General features: G+C 46.4%; 2 protein-coding genes across 5 annotated transcripts in view; both read left to right on the plus strand.

Annotated features, from left to right (window-relative positions):
* The window catches only part of GOLPH3L (golgi phosphoprotein 3 like), a 33,583-nt gene extending 27,356 nt beyond the window's left edge, over nucleotides 1-6,227 (plus strand). For 3 of the 4 annotated variants that reach the window (XM_023724580.1, XM_012559480.2, XM_004389571.2), the window contains exon 5: nucleotides 4,200-5,827. In XM_023724580.1, coding sequence (XP_023580348.1) covers nucleotides 4,200-4,627 — 428 coding nt within the window. In that variant the 3' untranslated portion in view covers nucleotides 4,628-5,827. Of the gene's footprint in view, nucleotides 1-4,199; nucleotides 5,828-5,869 lie in introns of those variants that run through there. The other variant, XR_002822845.1, reaches the window with a different exon arrangement.
* A 3,449-nt stretch (nucleotides 6,228-9,676) lies between these two features.
* On the plus strand, nucleotides 9,677-16,449 carry ENSA (endosulfine alpha). Its single transcript, XM_004389573.1, has 4 exons — nucleotides 9,677-9,885; nucleotides 11,536-11,661; nucleotides 12,874-13,040; nucleotides 15,708-16,449. Exons 1-4 carry the CDS (start codon nucleotides 9,829-9,831, stop codon nucleotides 15,721-15,723), a joined length of 366 nt encoding a protein of 121 aa, XP_004389630.1. The 5' UTR covers nucleotides 9,677-9,828; the 3' UTR covers nucleotides 15,724-16,449.
* The last annotated feature ends 1,985 nt before the right edge of the window (nucleotides 16,450-18,434 follow it).

Below are 18,434 nucleotides of genomic sequence, written 5' to 3' on the forward strand. Positions count from 1 at the left end.
CGCACCCATAAAGGAACCGCGCATCCATAAAGGAACCACCCATAAAAGAACCGCGCACCCATAAAAGAACGGCGCACCCATAAAGGAACCGCGCACCCATAAAGGAACCACTTACCCATAAAGGAACCGCGGACGCATAAAGGAACCGCGGACGCATAAAGGAACCGCGGACCCATAAAGGAACCGCGGACCCATAAAAGAACCACTTACCCGTGAAAGAACCGCGCACCCGTAAAGGAACCGCGCACCCGTAAAGGAACCACGTGAACCGCGCACCGATAAAGGAACCGCGCACCCATAAAGGAACCGCGCACCCGTAAAGGAACCGCGCACCCATTAGCAGTTGCTCTTATTTCCCCCATCCTTCTCCTCTGCCCTAGGCAACCTCTAGCCTGCTTTCTGTTTCTGTAGATTTGCCTATTTTGTATATTTCATATAAATGGAATCATATAATTTATGGTCTTTAATGACTGGCTTAACTGGAGCACTGGTGGCACAGTGGTTAAGAACTACTGCGAGCTGTGGCTGCTAACCAAAAGGTCGGCAGTTCGAATCCACCAGCTGCTCCTTGGAAGCCCTATGGGGCAGTTCTACTCCATCCTATAGGGTCACTATGAGTTGGAATCAACTCAGCGGCGATGGTGGTTTTTTAAATGACTAGCTTCTTTCATCTAGCATAATATTTTGACATCCATCTTGTAGCATGTGTCAGTTCTAATATGAGTAACCCGATCTATGGTGTACAGTTTTCGTGAGCGTCTTCCAGGGAGCGCCCTGAAGTCATAGCCAGTGTCACCTTCTGGAACAGTTTTTTTGTTTTTAATTGAAACTTTTATTGAGATCATTGTAGATTCACATTCAGTGGTAGGAGATAATACACCAGGACCCACTTTTAATGTTATTTTTGTCTCCCCACAATCACTAGATTTTAAACTTCTTGAGAACAGGGATTATTTTCCAAAGTGGCTGCACCATTTTACATTCCCATCAGCAATGTATGAGGGTTACAGTTTTTCTGCATCCTCGCCTACATTTGCTATTGTCTGTCTTTTTTATTTTAGCCATCCTGTTGTTGTTAGGTGCTGTCATATTGGCTCTGACTCCTAGTGACCTTACGTAGAACAGAAGAGAACATTGCCCAGTCCTGCACTGTCCTCACGAGCCCATTGTTGCAGCCACATTTATTTACGGGATGAGGTGGGATCCAACTTCATCCGTCTCATTGAGGGTCTCTTTCTGTTTCACTCACCCTTCACTTTACCAAGCATGATTTCCTTCTCCAGCAGTTGGTCCCTCCTGATGACATGTCCAATTGGAATACAAAAGCTGGCTATCCTAGTGGGTAGGAAGCGGTATCTCATTGTGGTTTTGATTCACATTTTCCTAATGACTAATGATGTTAAGCATTTTTTCATGTGCTTATTGGCCATTCTTTGGAGAATTGTCTATTCAAATCTTTTTCATTTTTCAATTGGGTTATTTGCCTTTTTATTAATGAGGTTTTTTGTTATTGTTGTTTACATAGTCTAGATTCAAGTCCCTTATTAGATAGATGATTTGCAAAAATTTTCTTTCGTTTTATGAGTTGTCTCTTCATTTTCTTGATGGTGTCCTTTGAAGCACAAAAGTTTTTTATTTTGATGAAGTCCAATTAATCTGTTCTTTCTTTTGTTGGTTGTGTTTTTGGTGTAATATCTAAGAAAACATTGCATAGACGCAGGGTCATGAAGAGTTAACTCCTGTGTTTTGATCGAAGAGCGTTATAGCTTTAGCTCCTTCGTTTGGGTCTATGTCCATTTTAAGTTAATTTTTGTTTATGGGATGAGGTAGGGGTCCAACTTCATTCTTTTACATGTGACTATCCAGTTATCCCAGCACCATTTGCTGAAAAGACTATTCTTTCTCCTCTGAATTTTCTTGGCACCATTGTTGGAAATCAGTTGACCATAAATGTATAGGTTGATTTCTGGACTCCATTTCATTGACCTATATGTCTATCCGTATGTCAGTACCACACTGTCTTGGTTTTTGTAGCTTTGAAACCCATTGCCATCAAGTCGATTCCAACTCATAATGACCCTGTAGGATAGAGTAGTCCTGCCGCATAGGGTTTCCAAGGCTGTAATCTTTAACAACAACAACCGCCACATCTTTCTCCCGCTGAGCGGCTGGTGAGTTCAGACCGCTGACCTTTTAGTTAGCTGCTGAGCACTTAACCACTGAGCCACCAGGGCTCCTGTAGCTTTGTAGTTATTTTGAAATCAGAAAGTGTGAGTCCTCCAACTTTGATCTTCTTTTTCAAGATTATTTTGACTATTTTGGGTCCTTTGTATTTCCATATGAATTTTAGAATCATCTTTCAATTTCTACAAAACAAGCTAGCATTTCAGTAAGAATTGTATTGAATCTGTAGATCAATTTGGGGGGTATTGATATCTTAATAAGGAGCCCTGGTGGCACAGTGGTTAAAGCACTTGGCTGCTAACCAAAAGGTTGGCTCTTCAAACCCACCAGCTGCTTTGCAGGAAAAAGATGTGGCAGTCTGCTTCTATAAAGATTAACAGCCTTGGAAGCCCTATAGGGTAGTTCTACTCTGTCCTGTAGTTCTACTCAGAATCAACTCAACGGCAGTGGGTTTGGTTTGGTTTTGGTAAGATAAAAAGTTGTGGCTCAAGTAAGGCGGTGACTTGACTAAGGGTATGGCTTGGGTAAGGCAGTGCAATTCAAGGTACAGCCCACCCTAATCCCACCTCATAGAGGTTTTGGGATTTACAACACATAAAATGGAGAATAGTTACATAATATCACAAAATGGAGGATGGTTACATCAGATCACAAAATGGAGGACAATTACACAATACTGGGAATCATGGCTTAGCCAAGTTGACACATATTTTGGGGGGACACAATTCAATCCATGACATATATATTACATCTATATATGTTATTGACCTAGTAATACCCTGGTTCTGCCAGTTTCTGCTTGTTTTTTTTTTGTTCCTCCAGAGAGGACAGAAGCGTGAAGCTGCTTACACCACCATCTTGCCGGTGCCTCTCGCCTGTGATTTTATGTTTAAACCTGGCCTTCTCGGAGTTGCCCCTGGGTTAGAGTGACTTGTTCAGCTAGTGTTTGGTCCGAGGTTGTTCTTAAGCCCTTGTGCCAGTGATATTTCCACGCTTTGTTAATGGATCAGTGTGTGACCTGGGGAATGCTTTCAGGTCTGTCCCCCACCCCTATCCTGCTTTGACTCCTCCTGAGTGGGTGCAGCCTAGTGCGTGCACACAGCCTTCCCAGCCTCCAGGGTTGGCTGTGATCCCAGGAGGGCTCTTCACGGCTTTCTGTTTCTCTGGTTCTCTTTGTTAGACTTCCAGCTGCTGTACCATTTGACTTGTTGCTACCAGTATCATGACGCTACCAGCACCCTCTGAATTGTTCTCCACCAAGATCTCCATGTTTTTAACAACACTTGTAGGCATAGAATTCTCCACACTATTTTCCCAGTAAGGTCAACCCCCTCAGGCAGAGCTGTGGAAGCCTTCATCGTTCAGGCCTGCTGCCCCTCCTGGGAAGAACCTGGTGTACAGGAGCTGGGGCAGATGCAGTGGCCCACTTCTCCCAGACTGACACCTCTGCCCTTTGAGTGGGTACTGGGAGGAAGAGACGGAGCCCTGGTCTTCTTAGCTTGCCCCTTCCAGTGTGGGAAGGGAGCCTCTAAAAGCCAGCTGCAGTGGGGACAGTCAGGTCCCCAATATTCTTGGCCCGCCCTGCCTGGGTAGAACTCATGCCCTACCAGTAGGGGAAGGGAGCCTCAGTCCTCTCCGCTGTGCCCGCCCAGAAGAGAACTTCTGGAATACGGGGTAGAAAACATGGAGGAGACACTAGTACCCTGAAGAAAAGTCCAGAAATACAGGAGTGATTAAGAGTATTGCAGAGAGGTCATAGAACATGAGAAGAGCAATAAAGTCCATAAACTCTAGCAGCATGGAAGTCCTTGGTGACACTTTTTGAATCTGCTTTAGTGTGAGATATGGTTGGAATCAAAACCAGAATATAAAGGGCTAAGGAGTAAATGAATTGAGGAACAAATGGAGACTAATCTGTTTAAAAATTTAACCATTCAAGTTTCCAAATAACTAATTTACTTTTTCACTTCGTTGTCCTCTTTCTCTTCACAATGTCCTATTTCTTTCCCCCATAGGTGAGACCTGGAACCCCTTCAAACTGCAGTACCAGCTGAGGAATGTACGAGAGCGAATCGCAAAGAACCTAGTAGAGAAGGGCATTCTAACCACTGAGAAGCAGAATTTCCTTTTATTTGACATGACCACTCACCCAGTGACCAACACAACAGAGAAGCAGCGACTAGTGAAAAAACTGCAGGCCAGCGTCCTAGAGCGGTGGGTGAATGACCCCCAGCGAATGGACAGGCGGACGCTGGCACTCCTGGTGCTGGCCCACTCCTCCGACGTGCTGGAGAACGTCTTCTCCTCTCTGACAGATGACAAGTATGACATGGCCATGAATCGAGCCAAGGACCTGGTGGAACTGGACCCTGAAGTAGAGGGGACGAAGCACAGTGCCACAGAGATGATCTGGGCTGTGCTGGCAGCCTTCAATAAATCCTAAAGCCAGCCAGTAGGTTTCTCCTTTTCCCCTGCTGGCTGGTGCCTGTCAGAGACCGCATCACTGAGTTCTGTGTGATGAGATGTTTTCACATCACATGTTTTCCTTCTCTTAAATCAGACTTCGTGGTTTGAGGCAGTGGCAACATCAGGGTTTCTCCGTAGACTGTGACGATTCTAAGTAGACTTTATTTCACCCTATACTTCCACTCCAGAGGGAAAGAGACGGGTGAACACACACCCAGTAAACATCTTCTCCCATTTCTGGGCATAGTTGCGTCCAGTATGCTTTTGGACAAGCAGGAATACCTAATGGGGTTTAGACTTCTCAGCTACAGAATGAATGAGATGAACAGCAAAGCAGTTATTACATTTTGTAAGTTTTTTGTTTTCTGTCTTAAATACATGGTGGTTTCAAAGCCTTTGTCTCTAAGACTTTGCGAAGTAATGTACTTTATTAAAATAATCATCTCTTTAAATAAGGGACAGTGGAAACAAAACTAATTTTTGGAGCAGATGGTCTCTGGAATTGTGTGTCCTGCAGGTGATTTTCTCATCTTCCCTTTTCTAATCCAATGAGAATGTCCCAAATTTGATTACCTGATTCTCACATCTTAGAACCAAAAAATAGATTCTGTGCTCCCTCTTAACATCATCCTGTTCCCTCACTCAGCAGGACAAAAGTCTAATGGAAAAAAAAAAATGGTCTCTCTCAGCCACCTCTTTCACGCAGTCAGCATTAGAATTTGTAAGGGAGGGAGGTCGCAGGAGAACGTCCACCCTTCAGCATGTGACCGTCCTGTTCCCCAGACTACATTCCATGTCTCTGCGCTGACTGAACTGAGGGGGCTGTAAACCTCAGTTGGCGAATAGCAGCACCCTGAGTCCAGACAGTGTATCTGAACTCAGGGCTATTGTTGCCTGCTTTTAGGTCTCCCACACAAGCTGAGAAATTCTGTCTATATTTAAGGGTTCTGGGAGTAGTTTTGTGTATACTTAATCCACAGAAGAGTCATCAGTCCTGGTTTAACATAACCCTCTTTCTGGCCAAATCTCTAAAACGTTTTCACTTCAGTAGTGAGGGCAGAGAAAAGCTTTATTAAGAAAGATCCCATTTAGAGGGGCAACTTGGTGTCAGAAGCAGCCTAATGGAATTTGCCAGTATAACTTCATTTCCTCCCCCAGCCCTACCCACCCTCACAAAAATGCCCCAGCGCAATTAACCTTTTTTTGTTTTTCACTTCAGGTATCTTAGCTGACTAGAGGTACAAGTTGTACGTGTGAGGCTGAGGAGAGCTCCAGTGGAAAAGTACAAAAACCAGGCCATGAGTCGCCTCTCCCTGACTTAGCTTTTCTTTCCGTTTCAACAATTCAGCATGAATTGAAACCAGGTTTTCCTGTGGAAAGTTTCAGCCTGATTGGGGGATAATAGTTGAGTTGAGTTCTTTCTTGCAACTCTTAGTCAGCTTTTATATCGTATCTCGAGATTAGGTTGTCTTCAGTCTGAATCCGCATAATGTTGACTGCCAAACGTCCTCTCGTTTAATGCGTACGGCCCTCACACCTCTGTACAATAAAGATCAATTCTTGGCTCTCTGGTCTCTCCATGCAGTTTTACAACTTGAGTTATTTTACTTGGAAATAACAACTTTCTGCCTAAGGCCAGGAATGCCTCCCCCTTACACTAGCATACTAGCCTCTGTTTCATCCTGTGTGGAAAAAGATTAAGGGCCCACAGATTTTATAATTGTGAGATGTATAGGCTGGGGGCCAGGGCACATCGAGGTTAGGCTGAATACCAGCTGATGTGAAGACTGAATTCTGTCTCCATCTCAGTTAAAGTAACAGCTACCCCGTTTTACCATTGTTCCCACGAGGGGAATGACTATGATCTCTCCTATTAATACCTACTCGCAAGTGACACCTGAATGTATCTAAGACCTAAAAGTCTTAAGCTCTAAATTTCAGTACCATACCTAACCGTAACACAATTAACAAAACGTAAACACATAATTGTACTGATAAACTTTGTAAGTGTTTATTGTCCTTCCCTTCTTCAGAATGTCTGTAGCACAAGGGACAATAAGAAATGTATTTACTAGGGCTGTTGATACTTCTCGGTTCTCTTTATTTAAGACCAAGTACTGTTCCCGTAAGTCCTCCTTTACTGTGATGCGAAGACCACCCGTACCAAAGTCACCTGGGGGCGGGGGAGGAAAAGGAAGGGTACCTTGCTAAAAAGGAAGGGTTACTAGTAAATCGGCGTCGGGTTAGGGGCTTAGGAAGCTGAGATTTAAACAAATTCTCTTAAAGCCCGCACGTTAAACTTCGAGAGCACTGCTATAGTTGTTGATTATCACAACAGCACATTCCATCGGCTATACCTTCAAGACAGATTCCACATCCAGCCACTTTCGCCTTCTCAGTGGCCGCTACGCTCTAGGCCAAGCCACTACCATGTCTTACTTGAACTGTTGTAAACGACTAATTGGTTTCCTGCTACTTCTTCCTCTCTCGGCCCCCACATAGCAGCCAGAGTGATCAGTTTAATACCTAAATCATCTTGTGTCACTCCCCTGCTCAACACCATCTACGGACTGCCCATCACACAAAAAATAAAATCCAAAGCCCTTACCATGGTTGAAAAAGCCAAAAGCGATCTGATCCTTGCCTACATCTCTCTTACTCTGGTTCTGGTTTGCGATTTCTCGAATAACATCAAAATCGTGCTACTGCTTCAGGAGCTCTGCATCTGCTGCCTGGACCAGTTTCCCTCTAGATGACTGCTTGGCTCCCTCCCTACCTCATTCAGACCCCCTCACTCAACTAGCTCAGAGCAGTGTTCCCTAATCCCCCTACCTAAAACACCATCTCCTCCTACCCGGTCACAATTAGACTAAAACGGAGTACATCTCTGCCTTTTAGAATATACGTACAGAAAAGTGCACATATCATAAGCATACAGCTCAATTGTCACAAACTGAACACACACGTAGCCAGCATCAAGATGAAGAAACAGAACTTTCCCAGCACCTGAGAACTCCCCGTGCTCCCTTCTAGTCACTACCCTGCAAGGATAACTGCCCGCCTGACTTCTGACAGCACTGATGGATTTGAACAGGATTTTTGGAGATAACTAGGGAGAGCTTAGATGGAGAAACATTTGAGGAATAGCAAATCTTAGAAGTCTGAAACGAAAAGGAAAAGCAGTTGGAAAGGAGAGGTCTATCCAATCCAAAAGGAAGAAACAAAGCGAAGAAGGGGGAGGAGAGGAAATAGAAGCTTAAAGGGAGATGTGTTATCTGGGTGGCTGCCCAAGAAACCCAACTATGACACTCTTCCCCAGCGTGCCTTCTCTCTTCCCCTTGCCCCTCCAGCCTCCTACATCCTCTGTTTGCCCTCTCCCCTGCAAAACTCACCCACCTCAGAATTACTTGTAAGTGGAGTAGTCGGTCACTTATTTGACATGATTTTAAGGGTGGAAAGTCCTCTGCTCCAAGTCTACCTCACAAGTCCATAGATGGCACATTTAATTTAATTAGTGATCTATTCTTTTGGGTTAATAATTGCCCCTTTTGCTTGAATACTTTTAAAATACAAATACTGCAGAAAGGAGTGAGCTGCTTTCACAGTACCTGACACATACTAGATGCTAAGGAAATTTTCTTGCTCTTTCTCCAATTTTCCCCAGGGCCTTCCCTGGGCCAGTATTTCACAGTGTGACTTAAGGCTGATCTGAATACTTAATCCAAGTTTAAAATGTCAGCTGATAATGTTGATCTGGTATCTTCTGGGTAACATACTTACATTTTAACCAGAAACTGAAATGCTATGGAGGCAGAAATAAGATATTTATGGGAAGAGAGGCTTTTCTGTTGTCAGGAAAAATTGTAACAGACTTTAAAATGGTCATAAAGATTACCAGACTTCAGAAGAGCCTTTGGCGTTGTCTGCTCTGCCTTTCATTGTCTTTGAACTATTTCACAACTTTTTAAGTTGAGAAAACTTATGGCAATACAAATGATCCTTGTACCAAAACCAACCCGCTGCCATCCAGTCGATTCCGACTCATAGCGACCCCATAGGGTTTCCAAGGCTGTAAATCCCTGTGGAAGCCGACTGCCACATCTTTCTTCCACGGAGCTGCTGGTGGCTTCGACCACCGATCTTTTCGGTTAGCAGTCGATCGCTTTAACCGCTGTGCCACCGGGGCTCCTTGATTCTTGTACAGAGATGCAAATTAATTTTGTCCAGTGAGATACAATTAATTTCTACCCCGTGGAAGACAGAATTCTAAGCATTGCATTTTACAAGCTTTGTAGATATTGACCAGTTTTGCATTTATTAGCAAATTCTTTTCGGCATTCCTAATTGCCTATTTTATGTCTCTCTTTAGATTCTGGTTCCTTCATTAATGAGATGAATTTCGATCTGTGTTAATTTTATATTTATGAGTTATGATATTACCTTCTTAAAAATTATCTTGAACACTACCCTATTCTGATCACTTCGGTCCTTTCCTTAGACTACACTTTACACCAGTCCTGAGAGTGTAAATTTATAAAGGAGCAACTACAGGACAGGACTTGCTTCATTCCCGGAATTCTCAGTCTGGCCCATCAGAGGGTGCTAATGGCATGTCTCAAACCCAGCTATTTCTGCAGCCGCAACTTCTTTTTTAATGGTCATTCTTCTATAAAACGTTGCGTGAGCACTAATGAATTTTACAGTGTTATTCCCAGACTTTTCGTCTCATACCCTGGAAGGATTTAGGTTTACAGCCTCTGGCTCTTGAGTCTAACGCGCAGCAAACCCACTCCGCGCGGGGCGGTGGAGCCTGAGGAAATCTGCGCCCACCCCAGAAGCAAAAATGCCAAAGCGAGCAGCCCCGCCTCCTAACATTCCCCCTAGGCTTCCAATTGGTCCTTGTCGCTCACTCTCTCTCCAGATTGGTGTTCCAGCTAGACCCCACCTTTGGCCAGCGACTACTGGTTGAGGGTTACGTCACTGTCCTAGCCACCTCACTCCCATTGGCTTCCACAGGAAGGGATGGTCGCAACGTCACTGGCAAGGGCCGCCATTTTGACTGAGCAACCCCAGTGACAGGAGCCGAAGCAGCAGCGCAGGTTGTCCCCGTTTCCCCTCCCCCTTCCCTTCTCCGGTGGACTTCCCGGGCCCCCTACACTCCACAGTCCCGGTCCCGCCATGTCCCAGAAACAGGAAGAGGAGAACCCTTCGGAGGAGACCGGCGAGGAGAAGCAGGTGAAATGGAGGGGGTGCGGGCTGGGGAGCCGGGGGCGACCGTGGGCGGGAGACGGTCTCCCACCAGTGCGGATTGGTCGTCGTGGTCTCTGGGTCTGCAGGGGTTGGTCACTTCTTGCGTCACGCAGGGTGAGCCTCTACACGGCCCGCTGCTTGGGCGCTGGTTAGTTGAGTTGATTGTCAGTCAGCCCCGTACCGTTCCTGATTGGCCAAGGGGCCTACCGCTCAAAGCATTGACGCTGTGCTGTAATTGGCCGAGCTTGGGCGCGGGGCGGGTATTTCGGTAAACTGAATGAAGGGGCTGAGATGCAGGGGGCTGGTGGGCCTGGGGTGCGATGTGTGTTTTTGGTTAGTGGGGGGTCTAAATGACGCGACAGCCCGACTGGGGCCCGCATCCTCCGTCCGCAGAAAGATGTAGGTCAGATAAAGCCGTTTAAAAAGGACCAGCACTGGGGGAGGCGAGAAGAGTAATTATCCTGGCTAGTTTAAGGTGGCAACTTTCCCAGGAGACCTATTTTGGCGGTTGGAAATGGTCGGTTGTCCACCTTCAGTACGGACCGAACAAGAGTAACGGTGGTTAAACCTAGAAGATTCTGAAAAAGTGGTAAGAAAGGCACCACCCTATTCTCCCAGACTTCCAAGACAGTGTGACTTAGTCCACCCACGATTTTGCGATGAAAACATCAGCGCCAAAGAAACCCCTTCTAGGAGCTTGTATTTGACTTCTAGCATTTAGTACTGGGTTGAGGGACTAATGAAATACACCTAGTGTTATATCTGTGCCTGATTTTCAAGGGAGGAGAATGTAACTGTACTAAAAAGGGCCACAGATTGGCTTCGGGTTCATTTTTAAAAGTCACTAAAGGAAAAGGTAACGGGGCCCACAGAAAGCAACAGTGAGCTCCCCATAACAACAGAGAGAGCCCTGCAGGCCAATTCAGCCCTTGGCGTGTTTCCCATACTCCAATCCTTTGATCCACCGTTAATTTTTTGGTGGAAGCTGGCAGGTAAATACTAGTGAATCTACTATATCTTAATTTTTCTGAGGTTGAAGACAGTGTCATTTTCATCTCTGTGTACCTGTCACCTTCCTGCTACAGTGTTTATGGAAATGTGGGAGCAGTGCTGTCCCCGTTGCTCTGGTGGAGGTCTTTGGAGAAGGCCACGTAGCCTCCTTGACAGGAAGACTTTCTTAGACTCTGAATAAGGAGGGAAGATCTCAGCAGCATTACCCCCTTGATTTCCTATCTCGCCTGCCCTGTATGTTAGGGACAGCCTAGGGGGCCCTCCTGCACATCTTGTATCACCAGAAGCCCTAGCTAGCTTTTGGTGTTTCCCGGCGTCTGTGCTGAGTGAGCTCTGCCCTGCTCTGTGATGGCAGTACTGTGTTCACTGGTGCTGCCTTTAACCCAGTGCTCACAGGTAACGGGTGGTTCCCTGGGCGTAGTGTGAGAAGCAGCTTGTCTTTTCCTTCTCATGATACAGTCATCTTGAGCTCTGGGATTTGAACAAAGGTCTGGCTTTAGGAGCCGAGTGGAGACAGCGTGTTTACAAGTGGGTGGATCGCCAAGTTGATAGTATAAGGGTTATCATATTAGAAGCAGTTGCTTCTCCATCTTTAATTTTATTCGGCCCATTTGTTTCTTCCAGGACAAGCAGGAGAAGGAAGGTATTCTTCCTGAGAGAGCTGAGGAGGCAAAGCTAAAGGCCAAATATCCAAGCCTAGGACAAAAGCCTGGAGGCTCCGACTTCCTCATGAAGAGACTCCAGAAAGGGGTATGGGCACAGTCTCTCACCCTCTCACTCTGCAGCCTGAGGGGTCACTGAAGATGAGTCGGTAGAGGTTCTGCTGGACGGTGATCAGGAAGCTTTGCGGTTGGGCAGTCGTACAGAAGCTTAGAAAGATCAAGGCAAAATATTGTAAACCCCTGATCTGGTATCAATTCCCTTCTGAGTTCCCATATCGGAGATGAAGGCTAAATGAAGGGGCATTTGGATATTGGGCAGTGAGGGGAAGGGGGAAGGATGTTAAGAGACTAGAATGCTGACTGCCCTCAGGCATTTGCCTGTTTGGATTGCGAGGGAGGGGTTAGGGCTGTGCTTTTTGTTTTTTAATTAGAGTTAAATTTGGGGGCACATCATTTCAGAAAAAGATCAAGCCATCTGTCCTACATAAATCCTCAGTTTGCAATGAATAGTAGATTTTTTCAGACCCTCGAAGCTATGTAGCACCAACCATTAACTATACCCTCTCAAGTGACGTATTTTTCTTGTTCAGGGAAAGTCTATCTTCATAGCCACCTAGCTCCTGATCAGATTTCTCAGTCCCTAGAGGGAAGGATTGTCAGTCATTCAACTGCAGTGTGCTCCTCCGTGGGGATAAAAATGGAGAGGAACAGATCCTGTGGAGAATCCCAGCTACCGAGTCTTAGTCACAGATGATAATGTGATGCCGATTTGCAGCTTTCCTTGCTGCGGGCAAGGCAGGCGTGGGCAGGCTGTCACAGCCATGGAACATGTGTGGGAGCCGTGGGCGTCAGGGAGAGCACAGTGTCCTCACCAACAAGCCCAGCTCCTATTCCTGGTCTCAGAGAATCATTTTTAATTTCGAAGTTGTTGGCTGGAGGTTGATCTGATGATTGTTGTGCCAGCCCATTTATATGTCTTGTTCATTTCTCTTTGCCCAGCACTAAGCCCATTGCTTTTTGGGTCCTCAGTAAGCCTTTATGAATAAAGTCAATCATTTTACTTTATCTCGTATTAAGTAGGATACAGAGGGTGTGGAATATTTACTCTAGCTGGGAAACTGCTTCCATACCTGGAAAAGTCAGGACATGTTGAGAAGACATAAGTACACACAGTTCTTGTTAAGTGATGTATGTATGAGATTAATCAAGGAAGACTTCTCAGAGATCTGAGTGTGAATCTCCCTGCTTTTCAGGAAGGCCAGAACTTGCCACTCACTTGAACCTCCCTCTTGTCTCTTAGCAAAAGTACTTTGACTCAGGAGACTATAACATGGCCAAAGCCAAGATGAAGAATAAGCAGCTGCCGAGTGCAGGACCGGACAAGAACCTGGTGACCGGTGACCACATCCCCACCCCACAGGATCTGCCCCAGAGAAAGTCCTCACTCGTCACCAGCAAGCTCGCGGGGTAACCTGGGCCCTCTCTCCTCCCCTTCCTCACCCACTGGACTTCTGTGTATTGTAGGCAGGGATGGAATGGGCACTGGGTCACATCTTCCCAGCTTGCTAGCCAGAGTGGGCTGTGGTTCTGCTGGGGGCTGCTGAGAAGCTCGTGTGGGTTGAAGAGCGGTTCTGAGTTCATTTCTTTGGTTAAGCTGAGATTTCCATCCCCTCACTGTAGCCCAGGGAGGGGCCCAGAAATAGAAAAGACTAGGACTGGATAATGCTGCAGACTTTCTTTTGTACAAAAAACTGGGGAGATAGGATTTCTCCTTTTGGAAGAAAATACCCAAAATTGGTCAGGCTTAGCCTTGGGAATATGTCAGGTCTAACATCTCAAGGCTGACCTGACAGAGTTGGGGAAGTTAGATAGAACGAGACATGTTTTCTGTGCTTCTAAGTGTTTTCTGTGCTTCTAAATTCTCCAGGCCACTATTGCTTTATGTTTCCATTATGGCAGGTTTAAAGACTCCTCAAAAAAGAAAAACTGATTTGCTTGCTGAAAACTACAATGCCCACATAGCCCCTTTACTCAGCATCTCTTAAACAGTTTGCTCTGGCTCTCAAATAATGTAAAGGTTGATGCATATGATTCACAGAAAATGGGCACCTTCTCTCTCTCCTAGAATGTTGGTTTTAAAAGTTATTACGGGATAGTGGAAAGAGCACTGATTTAGGAGCCAAGATGTCTGGGTTCTAATCCTGCTCAGTCTCGTAGAACTGCTGGGTGACCTTGGTTAAGTCATTTAGCCTGTCTGAATTTCTATTTTCTCATCTGTAAAATAGAATATATGTAAGATGGATTCTGACTGTAAAATTCTATAACTACCAGCTGAAAAACTCTGCTGTTCATTGTAGAGCTAAAAGTGAGGAAGGCCCCATGGAGAGAGAGGAAGTTGAGATTTGGGGGGCTATAAAGTCAGGCAAGAGGACCTCAGAGTTATCATGATCTTAAGGAAAAAAACTCTTCAGAAGCTAGCCGTGGAATCTTCTTTCCTCCACCCCCACCCACTTTTCTGGCCTCCAGCTGGGCCTTTGCTGCTAACAAGCTGCTCTGGCAGCGGAGCTGTGGGCCTGCGAAAACATGCTCAGTCATGCACACATGGATGCATTTCGGATGTAACCAGATCCTAGGTGTGGTGTTTGGGAGACAGGAAGAAAAGGGATGAACTGTGCTGGCTCCCAGGGCTTGCTGCTACTGCAGGGCTGGAACAGCAGGTTTTTCAGAGATGATTCACTAGGGGGGAAACTGGGGAAAGTGGTTAGGGAGGGGAGGAAGGACAACTAAGAGGTCTCTGCCTTCCTGGAGCTCAGTAACCCAGCTTTGGGACAATGAGAAGTAGCAGTGCTGGTTCATGAACAGGTGGAGGGAAGGGATTGAGGTTGGCCAGCACCTTACGAATGCAGCCTGGCCTGCTAGTTACGACAGAGGGCCCGGGGGAGAACGGACTGTTCAGGAGAGCTCGCTCACCTCACAATTCTGACAGGCCAAATGTTTGGCCTGGGGAGAATGAGCGCCTGACGAACTTGCTGGTGTGTGTGTGGGGGGATGAGGTGTGTATCTGCTTCTCTCCCGACGGCCGTTCAGCTTTGAAGGCTGCCACTGAGGTTGGACAGGAAAATGCTGGTGGGGAAGGGATGGAGAGAGCAGGGTCCCTGACTCCCTGGCCCCCAAACTCCTTGACGGTCACCTGTAATTGTATATAATTTTTGTGTTTCTTGGTCCATTTCTTCATGCTGTCTTCCTTAGTCTAAAGTCCATGTGGGAAGGGGAAAATGCCGAACATCCTTGTATAGTTTCAACTGTCCGAGCCATGTTGTACATAGATATGTCATGTTATTATATATATAAATATATATATAATTTTGTACGTTTTCTTCATCTCCGATCCTCTCGAATTCTGTACTTTTTTTCTTTTCTGTCTGAGCTGCCTTCTCTATTGTCAGCCTGAGTCCTCAAGACTGATGATCACAGTGAAGTCTGGTTTTTAGGAAGGAATGGAAGGAATAGAAAAATTACTGGTCTCTCTTTGTCCACCTGGTCATCTTCAAGGCTGAGAAAGGAAAGAAACGAGCTGCATTCCTGTCTGCCGCCTGTTTCCACAGCATGATGTGCATAGCTTTCTTAGCGAGGAAGATCATCTCAAAATACAAATACAAATTGCTTCGATTAAACCTGGATTATCTTTTTCTCCACCCAAAGCAATGTGTGTTGTTTGCCCCTGGCCTCCAGGCAGCCACTACCTCATCACTGTGCTGTGCCCCATCAGTCTCCACTGCTGCTGGGGGCCGTGGCCGTGCCTCTGAAACCAGGCCTGCTCTGGGCCAGGCGGTTTACACCGCTGAGAACCTCCAGCAGTTGGTCTTTCTCTAAGAATTGTTTTTCTGTCTTTGTTTTCCATGGATATCTCCAAAAAGGCAAGAGAACGTTTTGTGGATAGGAAAAGACCAGAATTCTCTTTTTCTTTTGCTTGTTTGTTTGCAGCTCCCTTGCGGATAGGATTGAGGCATACGGCAGGTAGCTAATGGTGGTTCGGTTTGGAAGCGCCATGGGTTAAGGACTGGGATGGGGTTTAAGGCTCTTTCCTCTATTACTTGACGGTGTTTTATTTTCTTCTTCTGTGTTCGTCTGCAGTGGCCAAGTTGAATGATGCTGCCCGGGGCTCCCGCCAGATCCTGAGACGCTGCCCCCCTGGGTCCTGTGCTGGCTCCTGCCCCTCCCTGCTTTTGCAGCCAGGGGTCAGGAGGTGGCTCGGGCGCGGGCTGGAGAGGCAGAAGCCCCTGCCCGTCAGTGTCCCAGCGCATAGAGCCCCTCGGGCTGAGCACCACGACCTGAACCTATTTTGTTTTACCTTTCTCCAAATAACTGTTGGGCGAAATCTCAGTGAAATCTTGGGGGTGGGGTTGAGAGGGTAGGTGGGGTGGGGGACTTGGGGAAATATCAGTTAGGGCTTGGAATGGAGAAAAACATTCCTATCTTCTTTCTTAACCATGTGGCTGGTGTGGGGTGGGTGGGTATCGGGAGGAAGTGGAGTGGACTAAAGATGAGGGGTTCCAGTTCAGCTCTATAGAAAAATGCCTCGTTTGCTTGGATGTGGCCGGGGACTTGGTGTCAGATAAAAGACACTGTCCATCCAGATGGGACAGATGCAGCGGCTCCTCTGGTTCTGCAGAGCAGGCAGAGGATCAGTGTTAATTGTTCCTGAAAATGTGCTGTCCTCTGGAACCAGGTGTGCCGTGGGGAGGAGGGCAGTGAGCGTGGGGAGAAGGTTCTGGCCATGAGTGTGGGGAGCCCCACAGAGCCCAGGGAACTTCTTCAGTATTGAAATAAAGAATAAAAAAAAGAAGACCCACAAAAAAAACCCAACCCAGAAATATTCTGAAGCAGTTGGTATGTTTTATTGGGGCTTGGGACGGGGAAGAAGACAAGACTGAAGACCCCATTTAAGGGAGAAGCTGGTGTGGGCCCCTGAGTTCCTGAGGAATGGGGGTCTTAATATGGGTGTGGCAGGGTGCCTGCGCTGTCACTTAGGGGAGGGAGCAGGGATGTTGGCCTACGGGCCTGGGCTTTTCCTAACCCCGGGCCATTCCTTTTGTTCTGTAGCTGATACAGAAGATCCATCGGTCTCAGATTGTGGCTCACAAAATGAGGGATTTAAAGTATTTGATCAAAATGGTTTATTGACTGCTAACCAGCCTGGCCAGAAGCTGGCCAGCTTAGTCCAGGATAAGCCAGAAATGAAGCCCATTCTTCCTTTTCCCTTTCCTTTGCTCTTCCTTCTTGTTTCCCATATCTGTGAAGGAGAAACGTGAGCTCTAGTAATAATAAACCCAGAGGAACGGAAGCCTTTCTGGCCAGCAGGAGGCAGAGTGACTTCTTTCCTCCTCGTGTCCCAACCTGCAACGGGGATCCTGCCGGATAAAAGAAGCTTTACCAGAAAAGATGACAAGCTCCTGCCTGTCTCTCCCACCCCCTCAGCATTCACAGAGTAGATTAAAACTGCTTGCCCATTTTGCCAGAGTTTGATTAGGAGAGTTGGTGGTGGTATTTCCCCCATTGTGATTGGCTTCTCCATTGAGTATGCTTCAAGGAAGATAAAGACTGTGCAGGAGACAGGGATGTCCCAGAGAACTCCCCTTTGTAATGGGGGGTTACCTTCTCAAGTGGGGAGGGATTGTGGTTGTCAAAACATGTGACTCATTCCCTCCTTAATCAGAAGCTTTCCAACTAAATTTTCAGCTACTCGGGCTGTTGCTGGCCTGGCTCTCGGGAGTGGGGGGGGCGTGGTGCTGTCTGACCACCCGCCTTTCTGCACAGCATGTGAGACAACACCGAGGGAGCCAGGTGGCGGTCACTGCCTTCGGGGAGTTAACCGTCTAGTTGGGTGAAGACAGTATTGAAAAGGGTCAATATTTCAACAGATACAAATGCAAATTTTAAAGCTAGGAGAGAGAAGGTTATTTTATGTAAGGCATTTATTAAGGCAGTAAAATAACCTTATGTCTCTCCTAGCTTTATACTTTACATAAAATAACCGTATTCTCCTACCTTTGAAATATAGACATACATATTGGGGGACAGATTAGTGGAGTGGAGCCTTTATTCTGGTGAATAAAAAGCCTTCTCGTCCTTATTCCCACTTGAGCCAATCCCATGACTTCCTTTTGAGAATGGTGCCTCTGGCTGATGGGGAGTGAGGTCAGTGAGATCGCATGTGGGATTAGTCAGTCAGTGCAGCTTCGTTTTAACACAGGTGAGGAAGCTGAGGTGTAGAAATAAGTACCTTGTAAGGTAGCAGAGCTGCTTAGCTGAAAAGCTTGAGTTAGTATCTAGAATTTATATTATTTTTCCCCCATATTCCTGGCTTCTCCAATCCTTTATCTGTACAAACTGGCTTTAGGAATCCTGGGTGCCAGGAAACGGTGGTGGCTGTATTTCGGTTTAAAGTCTGCCATTCCTTCTCCTTCACTCCTATACTCTAGGGCTAGACAACCCAGGTAGACTGATTCTGCAGTGCTGCAAATGTGTATTCCTTACCCCTTATCTTAGCTAGATGTTTTCTAAAGTCTATTCCAAAGAGTCAAGGGTTCTTCTCCTCCTCCAACATGGAAAATGATTGTGCTGACAAGACGTGGCTGAGTCATCTGATACGCAGGGTGGCGGGTGAAATCAACATTATTATCGTCCAGTGGTATTTATTTTAACTTGGTGTGGCCTGGGGATGGCAAAGGCAGGCAAAACCAAACAACTCCAAGAATTACCATGTAGGACAGGCTATCCACAGTGGGCAAGCGGCTCCCATGGAGAGAGAGAGGGCGCACGTGGTGCCCTCTGCTGGGCCAGGAGGGAGATTAACGAGGT

The sequence above is a fragment of the Trichechus manatus genome, unplaced genomic scaffold (assembly GCF_000243295.1).
Source record: "Trichechus manatus latirostris isolate Lorelei unplaced genomic scaffold, TriManLat1.0 scaffold00250, whole genome shotgun sequence".
Classification (NCBI taxonomy): domain Eukaryota; kingdom Metazoa; phylum Chordata; class Mammalia; order Sirenia; family Trichechidae; genus Trichechus; species Trichechus manatus.

What these genes read in the sequence shown, in the direction of transcription:
- ENSA (XM_004389573.1), top strand. Translation starts at nt 9,829, where the DNA reads ATGTCCCAGAAACAGGAAGAGGAGAACCCTTCGGAGGAGACCGGCGAG. An exon ending in AGACCGGCGAGGAGAAGCAG is followed by an intron (nt 9,886 to 11,535) that starts GTGAAATGGAGG and finishes TGTTTCTTCCAG; the next exon opens with GACAAGCAGGAGAAGGAAGG. An exon ending in TGAAGAGACTCCAGAAAGGG is followed by an intron (nt 11,662 to 12,873) that starts GTATGGGCACAG and finishes CTTGTCTCTTAG; the next exon opens with CAAAAGTACTTTGACTCAGG.